At 36.7% G+C, this 20616-nt stretch overlaps 1 protein-coding gene and 1 pseudogene across 2 annotated transcripts in view; one reads left to right on the top strand and one right to left on the bottom strand.

The window, feature by feature from the left end:
* LOC149810060 (uncharacterized) overlaps positions 1 to 17174 on the top strand; it is a 44271-nt gene extending 27097 nt beyond the window's left edge. For both annotated transcript variants that reach the window (XM_089994453.1, XM_089994454.1), the window contains exon 5: positions 14900 to 17174. In XM_089994453.1, coding sequence (XP_089850579.1) covers positions 14900 to 15139 — 240 coding nt within the window. In that variant the 3' untranslated portion in view covers positions 15140 to 17174. The remainder of the gene's footprint in view (positions 1 to 14899) is intronic.
* Positions 2740 to 7507, bottom strand: LOC149810061 (phosphatidylinositol/phosphatidylcholine transfer protein SFH6-like; annotated as a pseudogene).
* Positions 17175 to 20616: the final 3442 nt, after the last annotated feature.

Genomic DNA, 20616 nt, shown 5'->3' with positions numbered 1-20616 from the left:
CATTTCATATAATGTATTTTAGTACAATCCATTAGGGACTGAAAATCTTTTTCTTTTATTTCTTTTTTATTATTTTTAATTGTTAAAGTCAATATGACTGTTGGGAGGTCAGTCCAACTAGTCGTTGGACTGCCCCCAATGGTCATAAATATGACTGTCCCTTTATGTAATGTGAGGCTCTATAAATAGGGCCTCCCCTCTCCTTGTATTTGTATGCTTTACAAAAGCATTTGATGGGTATTAATACAATATTTTTTTTTGTTATGCTCTTGTAAGCTTTATGCTTTTGTGATCTTGTGGGTTTCATATTTTTGTCTCTTTTGTGAGATTGTTATCAGTCCATTAGAAACCATATTATATTTGTGCACTTGTGTAGCCCTTTGTTGGCATTGTATTTGTGCACGCTTGTTTCATTACAATCATATCAAGAAAAAAGGGCATGAGAACTAAGGCCAAGATACCCTCCAGACAATATGATATAAGATTATTCATCAATCCCATACAGTGGAGGCATAATCTTATTTTTTTTTTTAAATCAAATAAAAACACATTGGGTCCCAAGAATAAGGGATCATAACACTGATTAAGATGTGTCATAATGAACTGTTCCTCTATCTCATTCTATTGGAGAGAAACAACAAAACGACCTTCTCTTGATAAGATAGACAATTTACCTATAGAAGCACCAACCAACTCCTGAAGTAGGCCTGATCATGCCGCTTAACTTTCTTTGGTGCTAAGCATTTCACAACATCCATATGGTTTCTTATTTACTTTTCTTAACTACTTAATCTATGTTACCTGGAGGTCCTGGATGCTGCCAATCACTATATATATATATATATATATATATATATAGAGAGAGAGAGAGAGAGAGAGAGAGAGAGAGAGAGAGAGAGAGAGAGAGAGAGATATGAACATATTAGGTCCCATTTCTCATTCTGCCCCATAGTTTTGAAGTGTTTTATGATAGATCTGAACCGTTAGATGTGTTTATCATGCTCGATTTAGTGGGAATTGACTCTTTGATTAAGTTTTTTTTACGAAAAAACAAGTTTTTATGAGCCGGGAAAAACTGATACTTTCATACCCATTGATTTTGGTTCACCAGAAAAACCCATATACAAGTCAGATTCCAGTGATCCAAAAGCGGGTTCTCACTAAACAAAACCTATAGATCACATCTATGGTGTTAGATGTGAGATAAAATGCCAAAAACAATGATTTTTGAGGGGGCTGAACGAGGTGGGCAGAAGGAGCGCACACACACACACACACACACACACACACACATATATATATAGTCGCTAGAATATGAGAATTGGTAATATGAGGACTAATGTGTGAACCACAATTTTCATGGATTTTTTGTTCTTTTCTCTTGAATTGAACCGTACCGATGTGATCTACATGCTTGGTTTTATAAGAACCTGCTCTTGAATCATCCTATTTTGATGCATAAACAAAAAAATTTTAAGGCTTTAAAATCAGTGGCTCATAATCATCATAAATATTTAAGCATTAAAAAATCACAGTTTTTCATCGAAAATACACGATTACTAGAAAATTCACCATGCCAAGCACATCCACATAGTTGGATTTAAAAAAAAAATGTTGGAAATGCCCATATTTCTAGTTCCATATTTTAGTGATTATATATATGGGTTAATATTGGCTACCAATGAAGGTACGGTACTAATGAGCAAGAAATCACAGGTGCAAGTTGTATCGACTCAATCTAACGACATAGATGTGATCTACATGATTTGTTTAGTAAAAAACTTATTTTGAATCATGTAATTATGACAAGTAATTAAGTTTTTAAAGGGGTCAAAAAATCAACGGCCCACAATGTACCAAAATTTCATAACTCAAAAGAAAACATTTTGACATCAGAAAAATATGATCCAAGGCTTGATTCTTGGCAAACAAATCATGTTGAACACATCTATGTGGTTAGATTGAGTCGATACAACTTGCACCAATGATTTCTAGCTCACTAGTACCGTACCTTCATTAGTAGCCAATATTAACCATATATATATATATATATATATATATATATATATATATATATTCACTAGAATACGAGAACTAGAAATATGGGCATTTCCCACACTTTTTTGCAAATCCAATCATGTGGAATTACTTGACATGGTGAATTTTCTAGGAATCAACCATTGGATCGTGTATTTTCGATAAAAAAAATATGATTTTTGAACGCTTGAATATTTATGAAGATCATGAGCCATTGATTTTAAAGCCTTAAAAAAATCTCATTTATGCATCAAAATCAGATGATTCAAGAATGAGTTCTTATAAAACCAAGCATGTAGATCACATCTGTACGGTTAGATTCAAGAGAAAAGAACAAAAAATCCATAAAAATCACAGTTCACACATTAGTTCTCATAATTTAGTGTGTATATATATATATATGTGTGTATATATATATATATATATATATATATATATATATATATATATATATATATATATATATATATATATATAGTGATTGGTTCGTCCTAGGAGGGCGTGGGCAGTCTAAATTTTTCATTATTTTCATAGTTTTTTGGAATCTAACCTTACATTGTTTAGTAGGAATCAACTTTTCAATCATCCGACTATGACTTGCAAATGGGTTTTTATAAGGATTCAAAATCAATAGCTTATAATTTTTATAAATTTTAAAGTTAATAAAATCATATTTTTAGTCAAAAAGGCTTGACCCAACAATCAATTCCTAGCAGATAGATCATGCCGAACACATCTGTAGGGTCAGATATCAAACATAGATTGGAACATTGAAAGTGGTCCACACTTTATGAACAGTTAAGAGGAACCAATTCCTCACACACACACACATATATATATATATATATATGTACTCAGAGAGAGAAGCAAACATGCTAAATTGGTTTTTTGGCTTTTCTGATGTTTTTTTCACGATTCTGACCTCATAAATGTGTTCGGCATGGTCAATTTACTAGAATTGACACCCGGATCATGTGTTTCCAATGCAAAAAATGATTTTTGGAGCCTGACAGTTGATTTTTCAAACCTTATCAAAACCCCACCCATGTATCAGAATTGAACGCCCCAACAGTTGATCCGTATAAAATCAAGTAGATCACATCGTATGGTTAGAATTTAAAAATAAAAAGAAAAAATCCTGAAAAACCTATTTAAGATGTTTGCATCACTCTCTCGCTAGACATGTTGAAATTCACAGTACTCCAATTGGAAAGAGTGAACATAAAAGTAAAAGAAAAAGTAATTATCTAACAAATTGATGATTCAATGTAGCATGAAATGAATATTTTTCACATGAATAATAAAATGAATTTCCAGTAGTGAAGAGATTAAGTGAAAACCTGGCAAGAAACCGGATGTAGGAGAGGAGGCATTGACGATATTCATTAGGTGATTTCAAAGCCAAGGATGATGATAGTTGAGCTTCCAAATGTGCCCTGGTCTGCACTCCATCATCAGTCAAAGTCCTGTGACAATCATATCATGCCAGATAGACATCAAAATACATGTCAGATGTTGGAGACAACACGAATAGGCAAGATTAAACTATATTGCACATGTTCAAAGTTCAAACCAAAAAAATGCAAGCAAACAGTACTAGCAAGATGATCATAGAAAGAATGATATTAATTAACTAGTAGGGTACCAGAAATATAGCAAGATCCATAAAGGCAAGAGACTTCAAGAGGTAAATTGTTCATTGTGGGCCAACTCTGAGAACTACCTAATCCAAGGGACATACCCATGCAATCATATTTCGGAGAGGAAGGATATATTATCTCAAATTAAACGATATGGTACATACTAAGATATAATGTGTTTTACCTTTCTTGTGTGCTGCCACTTTCTTGTATATATATCATTATTCATAGGGGTATTCTTGACCCTTGAATTGTGTTTTTTGAGGTGAAAATACGATCCTTTGAGGGGTGAAAATTTGGTACATTATGCAAGGTTGATTTTTCAACCCCGGAAAATCTTACATACACGTCAGCAAAACATGAACATGATCCAAGGGTCGCTCCCTGCTAAATAAAACATGTACATCACATTTAAAGGATCTGATCTAACAAATTAAAAATTATAAAAAAGGGTTTCCAACTTATGGGTTATATATATATATATATATATATATATATATATATATATATATATATATATATATATATATATATATATATATAAAGTGATTGTGAGATCAGGCTATGCCCACCTTTGAGAACAGGCATTTTTTGTGCAGATACTTCTTTCTTCCAACCAGCATCCATAGGCTTGTCGACCATGGGAACATATTCGTCATACTCTGGAAATGCATTTGCCTTGCCAGATTGTTTAGACTGTAAAATATAAAACAATGCAAAATATATATCACTGTTGCTATTTCCATGATATCTGAATGCATGAGAAATGATAAAGTCAAAAGAATGTTGAATCTAATGTTCCAACAACTCAAAGAAAGTTATACAAAGGCAAAGGGCAAAACACAAAGTTGGAGCATTCAGGTGTCTGTCAACCATCTTAGATGCTTTGCATTTTGACACACATTAAAATAGCTATCAAAATTTTTAATTTGAAAAATCAGTATCTAAATGCAATTTAGATTCTGAAACCGCTTCAAACATCACAAGCATCCCGTTTTAATGTACGTTAATTAGTCTATGAATGGCCTTAATGACGAGCACCACTGACATGAACGGATACACATAAAAGTACCATTTATCAGCAGAAGAATCGAACAAAAAAGTTACATTACCAGATCAGTTTGTCAATCTTAGAAATTGTGCAACAAGCAGTCTTTTGTTATCTAGAAATTGTTTTTAAGAGAATCATATGCATGATCATTTCTTGTGATTTATCAGCATCAGCTATGTTTTCTATATATCAACTAAACATTGCATTATATTCCAACAGCAAGGCAACCTACTTCACGAACTGGAGTCAACTGCACATTTGACATGTAGTCCCTTATGACTTTTGGCGAAGCTATCTCTTCAGCTTCAGATCCTGACTCTGCAGTTGAGGTATCACCTCCCTTCATCTGATCCAACCATGAAACAAAATCAAATTTGTAACGGCTACACCAAATGATATAAGAATAACCAAACTTGTTTCTGCTCAAAAGGAAAAGTTTGCCTCAGGACACACCAGTGGGTAATTTGGCTTTGCATAAGCAATTACTTTTCCTTCAGTATTTGAAACAGTAACAATTTGTCTGGCACACTCACTTCCCCACTAAGAACCATCTATATGCCAACAATCAAAGGCAAGTCATAGTCTCAAACATATGGAGGCAAAGCAACTGTGAGAAAGATAACAATCGTTAAAAGTTTACATGGAATACAAACTAAAACATAAGAAACACAACCAATAAGACCTTTAATATAATTGGGTCTTTCCATGGACCTTTATCAGACCTCATGCATCCACCTTGATCAAGACACGTACAAGTACCACCAAGAAATTCTGGCAATTCACTGGTAGAAAAACGCGATATCTTTGTAAGGACTGGAAACATCTTAACATAAAGCAATAGATCATCTCATTACAGTCCACGACATAGAGCCCAAACCTTTTACCTGGCATCAATTATCTCAAGCAACTTGCTCTGATATCTGTTTCCAAGAACCTGATAGGAAATGAATCATTTAAAGTTGAAAATCTCTAAAGGAGAAGATGGTAATAATAAAGATGCAATACAAGCAGTTGTAACATACATGAATCTTTGATGTAGTTTTGGGGTCAAGAAAAGACTTTATGGTGTTCCACAGAAGTCTAAAACCAGGTCCAGCGTTAATGATAAACATTCTGTGCAGCGTCTGCATCATGCAGTTTCCAAGATAATGAGGACTATCAGAAATTGTACAGTTCTGATGGGAGAAGCTCCATGCTTTTCTTCATCCTTAAATTGGTTAGTGTCAAATCCAGTCTGAATAAAGAATCACATGTTACCTCAGGGTAGTTATTACCATCAATCTTCTGCAGACGGTCAATTAGTTCTCTTGCAGCTTTGCTGAAATTTTTTATGCCCTGATGAGAAATCAAAAATCCAAAGTTAACACTTGAAACTTCAAAAAAGAAAGATCATGAATGGACAAAAAGAACCTAAAAATATAATATTTCCACTTGGACAATAACCATCCAACAAATGTAAAGTTGACATGAGAAAAGAGATCATACCAATCCATGCACATCAATGATTGTCGTACTTGAATCAATGTGTCTTTTTGCAGCAATAGAGCAAGCTGGAAATTTGACAAGAAAACATTTTTCAAATCCCTGCACATGGTATTTTATGTACTGCTCCATGGTTGTCACTTGCATAAGCTTGTTAGGATCGACTTTTCCAAGTCTTTCAATATAAACAGGCCTTCCCTCCTTATCAACACCATGATGACTTTGAGGATAGCATTGCAAAACTTCATCCTGCTCTTTAAATTCAAAATCCTGATGGAAGACCAGTGGCCATGAAAAATTATAAGAGCATCCAAAAGTTAAGCCAGGAAAAAGTCAGTCACACAATTTACTACTCAAACAGAAATGGCATAAGATTACACTGCCAACGACTTAAAGAATCCCAGATTGAAGGTTATTAGGGACAAAACCTGTCTCTCACCACCTCCCCGAAGAAAAAAGAAAAAAAACATAGAAGCAGTAATTTGCAAAGTACTCATAACTTTCCCACTATGTCACAAGGACATGGGATACACCATTCTTGGGTAACTTTTCACTAAATTAGTATATAAGAGGACATGGCACAAGCATAAATTGGAGTATCCCGGTGAACATAGGTTTCCTGGCATTAACTCCATATTTGAAGTGGCAGATAAGAAAGTGTGATTTCCTCACCTTGAAGCTGGCATGAAATTTGTTGAAGAAATTTCATATCTTCTGTCTACAATTTCTGTTCATCCTTTATCCCCTTTCTCAGGAGTACAATTTTGTAAAGCATAAATAATTCAATTCAATTATTTTAAATAACCAACATAAATCTGTTAATCTTATTGTACCAGAAAATTCATTATTCAATCTTTTTGTCAAGTTCTTAACTACTCTATTCAAATTTCATAGGTGAGGGAGTAATGCTTTTGCTTTCAGCCAAAAGAGGATCCTGGAATTTGTTTAAGTTGATACCCGGTAGTTAGTGTCACAATCAAGCTACAGAAATCTATCTCAAGCTACCACAGCATTTTAAAGAATTACCAATAAACCATAAAAGTTGATGCAGACTTCTCAAAGTCGAAACCACCAAATAGTGAATACCAATTTCAAGTATAAGATGAGATATTTATTGAAGCTATTTCAACAAGCTTGACTTAACTGCATAAACTGACCAAAATAATTCAAGGTTGCATATGCACAAGACAAGAAAAATTACCTCCATGATGGTGTCTGCACCAAACTCCTTCCTCCATTGAAACATTTCCGCTCACATATTCTTTGCTTTCTCAATATCAAACTTTCTCGCTTTTAGAAATCTGGAGATGAACAAAGCCTTTGGCTGTTACTAAATAGAATTTGTGGTACTAAGGTGCAGTAAATTCTGGTATTTAGGCATTATCGAACATAATGGTGGGCTTGAAGAACATAGGAACCACGAAGAGTAGTAGCTAAAAAAGAAAATGTTGTAACAAAGTAACAGAAACAGTTTGGGAAGTGGTTTTGCAAATTAAAAATTTTAAATAGATAAAATGGTAAAAACAATCTTTTGAAAGATTAATGAACCTCTATCTTCATAAGTTTTAATGTTATATTTTTTAAAATCACTGCAGTTGTCCTAATAATGTCTATTGATAACAGATTCAATAAACCCCAGAAAAAAAATGATGTACCTATGGTGCTAGTCCAAGAAGATGCAGTTTTTAATTAGCAACACCATATTGAGGAGGATAACTTTGCTCTGATTTTTAAAAAAAATCTTAATTTTTTTTAATGCTTATTCTTTTGGTGATGCATCTTACTATATGATGCAATACTGTGATATACACCTATATCATAGACCCTTTCAGTATGCCTCATGTCATAATTTTTACAACATTGCTTGGTGGACAGAAATTTTGCTAAATGTTCGTCAACATTCTCATGTTATAATTGAGTAAGGATTGATGTGGTTTGAAGTATCAACCAAGCTGTAGAAGGATGGGGTCAATCTCAGCAAGTGCTAGAGTATCTGTTGGAAGTGTTGTATGGTTATTTGATTGTTTCAGCATTTGAATTCTGAAAACCAATAAAGCCACCCGATCTGTTAGGTATTATCAGTGGGGACAGACTGTGGAAGCATAAGCCACCTGATCGGTTCCCAGATAATTCTGATTCGAAACCATGTGTATCAATTCTCTCTTGTACTGGTAGGGGTCTGTCTAATCCTAGCTTTCCAATAGAAAAAAGTGGATACAACTTCCACCAACTTCAGTTGAATGGAACCACATTTAATAAATAAAAGTTTTTGGTTAATGCCACAAACAATCCTCTCCGGCTCACACCTCACCCCAAGAACCACAGAGTGAAAAATATTAAGAAAAAAAGAGTTTTGGTCGTCATTCTCTGAATTGTACATTATAGATAAAATGTAGAGAGATACAAAGACTCTACAAGTTCAGGTAGTTGATCCATGGGAAAGTCATGTTTATTAGACCATGGAACAAGCTGGTGTAGAGAGAAGAGCACAGTAAACACCCCACTTAGATCATAATAGAGTTAAACAATGCTACATAAAAAAATCCAGTAATGCATGAAGAAAAAATGGCAAAGCAGTAGGTGCATGCCACACCCTTGCACTGGAGCTTTTTCACATAATACTTGATGCTGCACAACACCTATGAAATTGTACAAAATCTGTAAAACCCGGGATTTTTTTTAAACTTGGATTCGAGTCGGATTCGGACCCGACCCGGACCCAACGGAGGCACCGCCTCTCGTGCCTTCTAAAGACAGCGAGGCAGGGGTTTCAGAACCCCCCCCCCTTTTCCTCTCTCGTCTCTCTCTCTCTCCCCCGACCGCCTTTCTCACTCTCCTCGTGTCTGCCGAGTAGCCGCCATCAACGACCCCCCTCCGGCAAGCTCCTCTCTGGCGAGCTATCTCCGACGACCTCTAGGTACGCGCTGCCCTCTCTTCTCCTTCTTCGTCTGTCTCTCTCTCCCTCACCCTCCGTTTGTGCAGGGAGGGGCTGAGCCACCTCCCTGCCTCCCTCGATCGCAAGGGAGGGGCAAAGCCCCCTCCTTGCTGCCTTAAATCGCAGGGGAGGGGCAGAGCCCCTTCCCGATGTCTCCTTTTGGCAGGGGAGTGGCCAAGCCCTCCCTGTGCTCCCTGCGGCCATGGGAGGGGTCGAACCCCCTCCCTGCTCTTTGTTACGGCAGGGGAGGGGGTGGCCCAGCCTCCTCCCTGCTCTTTGTTACGGCAGGGGAGGGGGTCGAGCCCCTCTCTGCTCACTGGTACGACAGGGGAGGGGCCGAGCCCTCCCTATGCTCCCTGCGGCCAAGCGAGGCGTCGAACCCCCTCCCTGCTCCACCTTTAGCAGGGGAGGGGCCCAACCCCCTCCCTACTCCTTGTTACGATAGGGGAGGGGGTCGAGCCCCTCCCTGCTCCCTTTGACGGAAGGGGAGGGGCTCGAGCCCCCTCCCTGCACCCTCGTTGTTCAGGAAAGGGGTCGAGCCCCCTCCCTGCGCCTTTTTCTCTCTTTAGGCAGGGGGATCGCCCCTGCCTCCGCAATTGTTCAACAGGTAGGGGCAAGGCCCCCTGCCTCCCTCTTCTCTAGCGTCAGGCAGGGGCTTCACCCCCTACCTAGTTGCGTATTCATAAGGCAGGGGCCAAGCCCCTGTCTCTTTGCATGTTTGTCAGGCAGGGGTGAAGCCCCCTGCCTCTCCTTCGTTGTTGACAGGCAAGGGCTTTGCCCCTGCCTCTCTTTTACTTTGTCAGGCAGGGGAGGAGCGCAGCTCTGCCTACCCTCGCTTTCTGAGGCCAGGGGTGCAAAAATTAGTGCACTTTGCTATGAGGCATGATTTTATTTATTTTTGTCAGGATTAGTGCCTCGCCTCAGATTTTGGTGGAGCGCCTCGCTACGCCTCAACGGTTTTCACAACACTGACTCCTTCGACTTCTTTCTTTCAGCCATTTGATTCCTACAGTTGGCTCCCAGAAGAAGACGGACAGAACAGAGAGGGATTAGGGCCTTCCGTTGGAGGTAGAGAACGGAGATGCAGTCGACACTTTCGGGGCTTCGCCTCTGGAGGTCTTCTCGGAGTATCGTGTGGGTGCTCAATTCTGCCGTCGATAGAGAATCCCCAGCGAGAAGCTTCGTTTCAGATCGGTTTGAGACAATCGAGGCTCCCTCTCCCCCTCGGTCGGCTTACTCGTTGTTGGGCAAAGATAAGGGCGGTCACCGAATCGCAAGGGGACTTCTAGGATCCTTCCCTCTTTGTGGTAAATTCTTCTCCTTCTTCCCTATTCCGCGAATATATATATATATATATATATATATATATATATATATATATATATATATATATATATATATATATATATTTGAACCAAGATTTCATAGTTTTTTTTTTGTTTTTTTTTTTAAATTTCACCGATGTGATCTAGACGCTTGGTTTTATAGAAACAGACTTTGGGATCATCATCCAATTACGATGTAAGGGTTGAAAATCAATGACTTAGAATTTTCGTAACTTTTATTGGCAGCCCAAGTGTTCAATAAAGTGGCTCTAATATTTTTTATGTCGTTGTGCATTTGTGAGTTCTTGTAAGTTGTGCTTTTGTGTACAAGTGTTCTAAAGTGTTCTTATCGTGCATGTATGCCGTGTTTGCTATCAAGAATATTAAGGTCTTGATCTTAGTATCTTGTTAGAGATACTTTTACAGTATCGACTCTCCAAAAGAGAACAAGTAGGTGCAGGGCCCCATACATCAGAGTAGATAATCTCAAAAGGTCTTGAAGCTCTTTTATTAATTGAATTGAAGGGAAGAACATGACTCTTGCATAATTGACAACTTGTATATTTTTCATTATCAAAAGTAGAACTCAGACTAGATAAGGAGATAAAATTATCTCTTACAAGCTTTTCAACGAAGAAGGAACTACAATGACCAAGTCGACTATGCCAAATGTTTGACTTATTACATTTAGACAAACTAAGAAGACACTTATTAGAAGAAAATTCATCGAACTTCAACGAAGGCTTCAAGACAACAGGAACAAAAACACGAACAAAAGGATCTTCTTTGAAGATATACATATTTCTTCATCGCTCTCCTTTAACGAACATCTTCTTCATTTGAAGGTCCTTAACATACACAGAAGATGGAGTAAATTCGACAGAAGAATGTGTATCATCAACAAGTTTGGAGACAGAAATAATGTTCTTTTTGATATTAGGAGCAAGTAGAACATTAGACAATTTTATGGATGAATTTAAGAAAGGTATTATGGCATTCTCAGTGTGAGAAATGGAATGATGAGTTCCATCTCCAATGACAACAATACTGCTTTTATCAAAAATAAGGGGATAAGTTTAAGAGTTTACCTGCATCTCTCGTGACATGAGTGGTTGCCCCAGAGTCTATATACCATACTCCTTGGTCATTTTGTGCTATTGTCATCTTCGAAAGAGCTTACAATAAAAGATAATATTCGTAGCGAGGAGATACGTAAGAAGGTAGGCGTTGGATCCTTTTCCTCGAACCATAAATGACATTTTCTCATACCGCTCATTCAATTCTTTCAATGGAATTGGATCCTTTTCCTCGTTTGAGAATCTACTCCCTTCATCCACTTGGTCTTGAAGAGTAACAAGGACCAATTCACACCTTTTTCATCTTTCAATTGAACACTTTCTTTTTCTGACTATGATCAAGGGAGAAGATTATTCTTTTAACCAAACATATGCGGTTCAAATCACGATCTTATAAAAAGAAGAAATCTTTCTCGATCAATCCCCTTGTTCCTCATTCTTTTAGAATTAGAAAGAACCTTTTCAAGTTTGAATTTGACCATTTGGAATTTGGTTTCTTTTCTTTCGTTCTCCTTTTCTTTTATTCCTGTCCATCATTCCTTAGGTTGCATGATTTGATCTTGTAGAATCTGCTCAATTTTCTAATCAAACAACGAGTACAAAATCTATTAGATTCACATTTCAACCAGAAGTGTATGAAATCTTTTTTTTTCTCTCTCATGGATACATTGTTTGAATCAATTTCTTCTGTATGAATCTATGAATCAATATGAGTATATTCCAATTCCAATCCTTTCCCAATACCTATAAATTATATCGATAAAGACATAGATGTCACTAGCTTTTGGGCACGATACTGATATTGGCTGAAAATTAGAAATTAGACAAATTTGGGAAATTGATTTTTCTTGATGGTTTTTCCCTTTTGTCACCTGAAAATTTTAGGCATCTTGGTCAAACCACTTGTCTAAATGTGTCACCGGAAAAATTCAGGCGCCATGTAAGATGCCTGGAAAAATCAGGCGTAAGTTGTTGCCTGGAAAAATCAGGCGCCATGTAAGTTGTCGCATGAAAAAATTAGCCAACATATATCACTTGAAAAAGTCAGGCAATATGATTTTGACCAAACAAAAGAGCAAAAGTGTCAAGAAAAAAGTAAATTGGCCTTGTTTATCATATTTTCTAGTTTGTGGCCAGTATGGTATTGTGCCAAAATTTAGTTTCATCTATGTTATTGTTCATGAAATATATGAATTGATTGAGTTTTTTTTTCCTTAATGTTTTGTTATTAATTGTGGATTTCCTAGTTTACATTTAAATACTACAAATCTGTAATTTTTTAGTCAGCATTATATGTCATTCATTTGGTGCTTTGTATTGCATATTTCTGACTTTATGTTTTAGTTGTTCATATGACAACTAATATAGCAAGGTGTATGCCATTATGGAATTTGTTTGGACTACTTTCCCAAATGACAATAAGTGGTATATATATATGTGTGTGTGTGTGTGTGGGGGGGGGGGGTGTTGGTGGGAGGAGGGGGAGGTGGGGTGGAATATTGGCTACACTCTAGTGTACAGTATTCTCTTAGTTGTATCTCATAGGTGTGAGCTTTATTTAGCCAGTTTGACCTCAGGAACACGTTCAACATTGTCCACTTATTAGGAAATGCACCTTGGATTGGGCGGTTTCGACATAAATTTATGATTTTCCTAATTTCAAAATTTGAAGCATTATAGACTATTGGATTTTGTAGTCCTTAGTATGTGACGCCGTTGATGATCTAAAGCATGTTTTTCACTAAGCAAACCATATAGATCATATCCGTAAGGCTTGATTCACAAAAAAACCAGGAAAATGTGAAAGAATGGGTGGTTTCTACTAGGGGATACTCGAAGATAGCTAATATTTTCCCTATATATAGGGAAAATATTGGCTGCACTCATGGATTCTAAACCCCTTAGTTAAACTCATAGGGGCAGATCGTGTTTGTCCCATGGATGTGTTTGTCAAGATAATAGGAAACAACCCTTGGATTGTATATTTTTTATGTAAAAATTTGAACTTTGAAGGGTGAAAAATACGTGTATTTTATTCCATTGATTTTTTAACCCCTAGAAAATCTGATCACATGTTGGAAAAACGTAATCTATGGGTGGTTTCCATTAAACCAAACATGTAGATAACATTTGGAGAATCCTATGTGTAACCAAAAAAAAAGGAAAGAAAGAAATGGGGCTTCTCCTTCAATACCCATCAGTGTTGCCAAAATTGGAGGGAGTTGGGGGGGGGGGTTCAGAGAGAGAGAGTATTGACTATTCTAAGGGTTCCAAACCTCCTAGTTGAAACTCATAAGGGGAGGTCATTTTGACCAACTCTGATGCCATGGTCAAAAGAGTAGGAATTGACCCATAGATTATATTTTTTCAACTTTGAGTGTTGGTACATTGTAGGCCTTTAATTTTTCAACCTCTAAAAAAATTCGTCATTCACATTGGAAAACATGATCCAAGGGTCTTTTTCTACTAAATCAAACATGTAGATCACATTTGGAGGGTAATATGTGTTGTGTTGTGCCATGTAAGCAGGTTTCCAAGTGAAAATCAATGGCTCAAAAATGCACTAAAACTTAATGACTCAGAGAAACATTTTTACGTCAAAATGACACAATCCAAGATGCAATCCCTGCAGGTCAGATTGACTAGACTAAGCTTGCAATTATGGGTACAACAAACGGTAGAAGATATGTACCTTATATGTTGTAATGAAATATGCTAAGATACAAAATGAGGGCCTCTAAGGGCTCACAAGATTATAAAGACAAAGTGCACACACACATATACATAAGTCCAACTAAGGGACAATACAATAGCACAAAGGCACAACACAAGCACTAAGTGCATTCAAGACATTAAAGAACTAAAGAGAATAACGCAAAACATAAAAAAAATTATCTTATTGAGCATGAATGCTTAAGAGAAGCATTAAGAAATGAAAGGGGATAAAAGCCCCTATTTATACACATACAAGAGAGAGGGAGACCTCAATAGAGCTGTTGGACTGTTTCAACAGCTCTATTGACTAGTAACTCTATGTACTAATGTGGCCCTAATGGGTACAACCTATTACAAGGACTGAAATAACCAAAATACCCTTAATGGGTATTTACCTATTACATCATTATAAATAATATATATATATATATATATATATATATATATATATATATATACAACTTAACGTGTATTCCTTTATATTTGTTATATGTTCATAATTCATATGTATCTATGTATGTATATCAAGGCACACTGAAGCATATGATTACCATTATCATGTCATGTTTGAGAAGATCTTGAGCTTTGTCAGTTATTCGTTTTGATAACTCTTCCAATTTGTTGTTCTCATAGGGCAGAAGAGAAGCATGTTCATCCAGACTCAGTCAACTCCAAACCCTTCATCACTTATGTTCTATCCTGGTAAGCCAGTTATGGAGTTTGGAAGTGCAGACTTCCCAAATGCCCGTACAGCTTTGAACTCGCCCCTTGCAAAGACACTTTTTGGTATTGATGGTATGAATAACATAGCCATGCAACTTTATTTTGCTTCCTCATTGATAATCATTTATTTGAAAGTACATTTTATTTCTTGGTGAGGTTTATTTCATACGATTATCTTTATGGTAAAAATACTTGATAGGTTCACCACCTTCGGAATATATATAGTCAATGCAAAAGCAATCTATCTGTTTTTTTTGAGAGATTAGGAAAAGTTGTGAAGAAAATGGTTATAAAATAGGGAAGGAGCCAAGATGGCTAATGCCATGAATGAACCAGGGAAAACAGTAGAATGATCACGAGGATCAAAAAGGAAGATACAGACATGCTATTGAGCTCTGCTCCTTACGTCAGGGAAAACCATCAATTCCACCATACCCACAGTTCTTCTAGGGACAGCCTAAACAGACCAAATTTTGCAAAAATAGAAGCATTGATCAGCCAATACCAATCCAGGAGCTGCCTGACATAGAAGGAAACAGTTAACCAACTAGTTGAGTTGGAAGGCCTATATATAGTGCTATGGCTTGCCTTCCTTTTAGGAACTCCTGTTCAGAAGAACAAAATGAAACCATAGGAAGGATAAAGCAGGATAGGAAGAACAAGAAAATTGAAAACAAGATAAAAGATGAAAAAGCTCTAACAGGAAAGAAATGGATTCTCCAATGCCATGCCGATACTTGTTAAAACATGAGTGGGACACTTTGGTGGACATTTTTAGATGATCAATCAGATCTCAGTCCAGGTACTCAAAACCTACTTAGACTTGCTTAGGTTAGCCCAGGTCCAACCCACTCACATACCTATTTTAGAGTTATTGCCCTTTCATTATTCCTAAACACAAAGTTACTTAGAATCTTCATCATTTGCCACAGTATAGGTCCAGCTTCTGAATTCCTTGTATTTAAAACATAAAAAATAGTGTTGCAAAATAAACATTCCAGGTATAATGCATGGCGTCTCTATGTGTATGCTATGTTATTCTTGCCAGGCAAGCCAGCTGACTGTTGGCAATAATATATTAACCCTAGGCCTTTTGACTAAGTTATTACGGTCAAATAAGCCTCAATGTGGTGCAGAGGTTTAGGATTCTTTCAACCCTACCCACAAGCAATAATCTTAAAAGAATGGGGAATCTTCCCTTCATTCATGTCGCCATGGGAATTCACGATCTTTTTGCCTCTTAAATTTCATGATTTTGTCTTTTTTTTCCTGCTTTCACTTTCATTTGTCATTTCCAAACTATTTTGCTGGGTTTTGGACCCATGGTTCACTTAATGACTTTTCATAGATGTCTAAATATAAAATAAAAGCTCATTTTTTTCTCTCGTTGTAGATGATGCCATGTATTTGAATATGCCAAAAAGCGCTTGCTAGAAAGAACAATCTTATTAACAAAAGGGATTGAAAAAGCCTTACATGAGAGTGAGAGTAAAAGGAGAGGGAGTGGGCATGGGGAGGCCCAACAAGGAGTCGTTGGGCCCCCAACAGTCACATTTGTAATGAAGTGGATCGAATCCGATGAATATGCAAGAACACACACCTCAATCAAGTGGGAACACTTGATTGAATAATCACACCACCCACACAAGGGTCAAATGAGAAAGTATATTGCATACAAAACTCTCTTGAAAAAAAGATGAAATAATACAAAGGCCATGAGGCCTATTTATAATACAAGAGGCTAAAGGGGGCAGCCAATATGGCTGTTGGGCTGCTCCCAACAGTCATATTTATGACTGTTGGAAGCAGCTCCAACAGCTATATTAGAGCTGGCCCAACAGTCAAAAACAAAAAATAGAAAGGTGAAAAAGGGTTGTCAGCCTCTAATGGGCTGACACCTATTACAGTGAAAAGACTGAAATACCCTTGCTGGGTATTTCAGTTGCTATACATGTATATTTATATATTTTAACAACATTTGTGACTGTTGGGGGTCCAACGACTCTTGGTTGGGATCCCCAATGCAACATGCATTTAATGCATGTATAAAAATTAAAAAAGAGAAAAGAAAAAAGATGGAAAAGACTAATATGCCCCTATTGGGCAGAATTACAGAAATACCCTTAATTGGATATAATGGGATATTAGTATATATATTTATATATATACACATGATTACATATATTTTAACACCCTCCCTCAATCTTTACGGGGACATCACCGAAAGCTTGTTGAGAAGAAATATAAAACATGGAGCAATAAGAGCCTTGGTGAAGAAGTCCGCTAACTGGTACTCAAATGTAACGTACGCAAAGCTATAGTCTCTCTTAGATATTCATCACGAACATAGTGGCAGTCCATCTCAATATGTTTAGTACGCTCATGGAAGGTGTGGTTGCTTGCGATATAAATTGCACTTTTATTGTCATAGCACATCTTCGAAGGTATAGAGATGATTATGCTCATATTACTGAGGAGACTTCTAAGCCACACAAGCCCCATGGTTGTAGTAGCCATTGCACGATATTCTGCTTCCGTTGAGGACAACGATATTTTGTGTTGCTTGCATCTCCAGAAAATCATAGTCACCTAAGAATACACAAAAACCAGTAGTTGAGACTCTATCATTGGGATTTTCTCTCCAATCAACATCAGTATAGGCAATTAAATCAAGTGATGAAGAAGAGGAAAGAAAAACTCCCTTAGTTATAGTATTTTTAATGTATCTGATGATTCTTAAGACTGCACTCATGTGCACGGTTGTAGGTGCATGTTGAAACTGACAGACGGAGTGAACTGCATGAGATATGTCTGGCCGAGTGATGGATAAGTATATCAGAGACCCCAACAAGTTGGCGATAGAGAGTGGGATCTTCAAGAAGAGTTCCATCTTCCAACCTCAGCTTGGCATTGATAACTTCAGGGGTTTCTGTCTTCTTGTCATTTGTGATGCCAAACTTTAAACAAATGTCAGCTACAAGTTTCATCTGAGATAGAATGTATCCCCGAGGAGAGTACGCTACTTCAATACCTAAAAAATATCTTAAGAAACCAAGATCAGACATGTCAAAATTTTCTTTCAGAACTTTTTTAATATCATTAATCCCTTGCTCATCACTTCCAGTGATGATCATATCATCAACATAAAGCAAGAGAATAACAACTGAAGACCTTGCACTTTTCACAAACAAAGCAGTGTTAGTATAGCAAGAGCGAAAATTCAAACTTGACATTACATTACTAAATTTATCATTGCCAAGCCTTTGAAGCTCGCTTTAACCCTATAAGGCTTTGTTAAGTTTGAGAATTTTATCATTACCAATACACACTCTTGGCGGAGGATCCATGTAAACTTCTTCATTTAGTTCTCCATTTAAGAATGCATTCTTAACATCTAATTGATAGATAGGCAAATTTTTAACAGAAGCAACAACAATAAGGGGTCCTAACACTGGTCATCCTAACTACGGGAGCGAAAGTTTTCTCATAGTCAATACCGTATTCTTGAGCGTATCCTTTTGCTACTAGTCGAGCCTTGTAGCGTTCTAATGACCCGTCACTCTTAGTTTTGACTTTATAGACCCATCTACACCCAATTGATTTCTTTCCAGTGGGCAACGAGGTTATTTCCCAAGTTTTTTGCTTTTTCAAGAGCACTAAGTTCCAAGTTCATGGCTTCGACCCACTGGGGAATGTTTTTGGCTTCATTATAGTAAGATGATTCATGGAATAAGTGTAACGCAAATAGGCATGCCCTATATTTTGGTGTTAGAGACTCATATGAGACAAACCTATTAGGAGGATTAGAGACTCGATTGGATCTTTTTAAAGAGGTTTCTTCTATGTTGGACCCTTGGGAGTATTTTTCTAAAGCATTTATGGGAACTTGTTGGCCACACTGGGCATATGTTTGAATTAGTCTACTATCAATGACATCGTTTTCGCTTTCGTTTTCAACATTGTTGAGAGGAATGCCATCTTGGTCATTTAACAAATTATCATTAGAAATTACCTCTTCTTGAAGAGTCATTCCTTCTTGAGGAAGAAGATCAAATAAGAAAGCATATTCGCTTTCATCAATATCTTTAGTTTTCTCAAACGCATTTTCATTTTCTAAAAAGGTTACATCTTTAGAAGCATATAATTTGTTGCTTTTGGGGTCGAAGCATCTAAATCCTTTTTTATTTTCTCCATATCCTAAGAATAAACACTTAATAGCTTTTGGAGATAATTTATCTCTTTTATGTGAAAGAACAAAGCATTTACACCAAAAAATTCTTAATCTATTAAAATCGGGAGTTCTTTCAAATAGTTTTTCATATAGGGATGTATTTTCCAAGGATGAAGATATCATTCTATTTATCAAGTAGGTTGTTGTTAAAGGCTGCTTCAGTCCAATAGCTTTTAGGAATTTCTTTAGAAATAAGAAGTGTCCTAGTGGTTTCCATAATGTGTCTATGTTTTCTTTTGGCTAAACTATTTTGTTGAATAGTTCTAGGACAAGATTTTTGATGACAAATTCCATTTGTTTCTAAGTACTTTTGAAATTCATTCGATAGGTATTCTCCACCCGAATCGGTTCTAAAAATAGATATAATACTTAAAAATTGATTTTTGACAATCATATGAATTTTTTTAAAAAAGGCAAAGACATCGGATTTTAGGTTAAGAAAATAAATCCATAGATATCTAGTAAAGTCATCAATGAAGGTAACATAATAGGAGTATCCACCTTTCGATATGACCAAAGAAGGGCCTCAAACATCCGAATGAACTAATTCAAATGGTCTTTTTTGTCAAAAAATGTTCTATTTGGAAAATGAATAGATTTCATCTTGCAAACAAAATGTTTCTCATTACAAAAATTTTTTCCAAAATGAAAAGAATACATTTTTGAGAAGCTTGGATGTCCAAGTCTTTGATGCCAAGTTTTAATGTTTTTATCTCCCCTCCTATGGCCTTGCTCAATTTGCTTCCCAGACCAGAGTTCCTGTATAGAGCAACCTTTACTTGAGAAGGAGATTTCACATTCATGATCACATATTTGAGAAACAGGAAGAGGATTCAAATTTAGTTGAGGTACCACCCTCACATTTGGCACAAGAAATTTTTTGGAAAAACTTAGAGTTCCAAAACTCTTAATTTGTAAAGGCGTGCCAAAGAGGTTTTTGAATTAGGACATAAGTCAGATAACCCATTCTCACGAGGTGTCATATGAAAGGATGCTCCGGAGTCAAGAATCCAAGAGGACATACCTGGAAGAGAGGAGGAGCCAATGGCGACACCCAATGTAGATGGAGATTCGAGTAGCAGTTGAAGTGTCTCAGATAGTTGAGCAAGAGAAAAAGAATCCTTTCCTTTTGTTGAATCTTCCTTCCTTGGTGTGCTTTCTTCAACAGAAGCAACTCTTGGTTTTGGAGCTTCATTTATTCTTGGACAGTTGGGCCTTATGTGCCCCGATTCTTGACAATGATGACATATGACTTTCTTATAGTTTCCATTATAGGTATTTTGTCTTCCAAAATGAGGAGGCTTATAAGTCCTAACATGGTTTTCATGTTTGGAAATTGCTAAGACTTCAACTCCCCCCTTAACCATGCCAAGACGGGTTTCTTCTTGGCATATTTCAGCA

Source organism: Nuphar pumila, unplaced genomic scaffold (genome assembly GCF_984573655.1).
Source record: "Nuphar pumila unplaced genomic scaffold, dmNupPumi1.hap1.1 HAP1_SCAFFOLD_562, whole genome shotgun sequence".
NCBI classification, from domain to species: domain Eukaryota; kingdom Viridiplantae; phylum Streptophyta; class Magnoliopsida; order Nymphaeales; family Nymphaeaceae; genus Nuphar; species Nuphar pumila.
The sequence above is the reverse complement of the archived record's forward strand: the minus strand, read 5'-3'. Positions and strand labels throughout refer to the sequence as shown.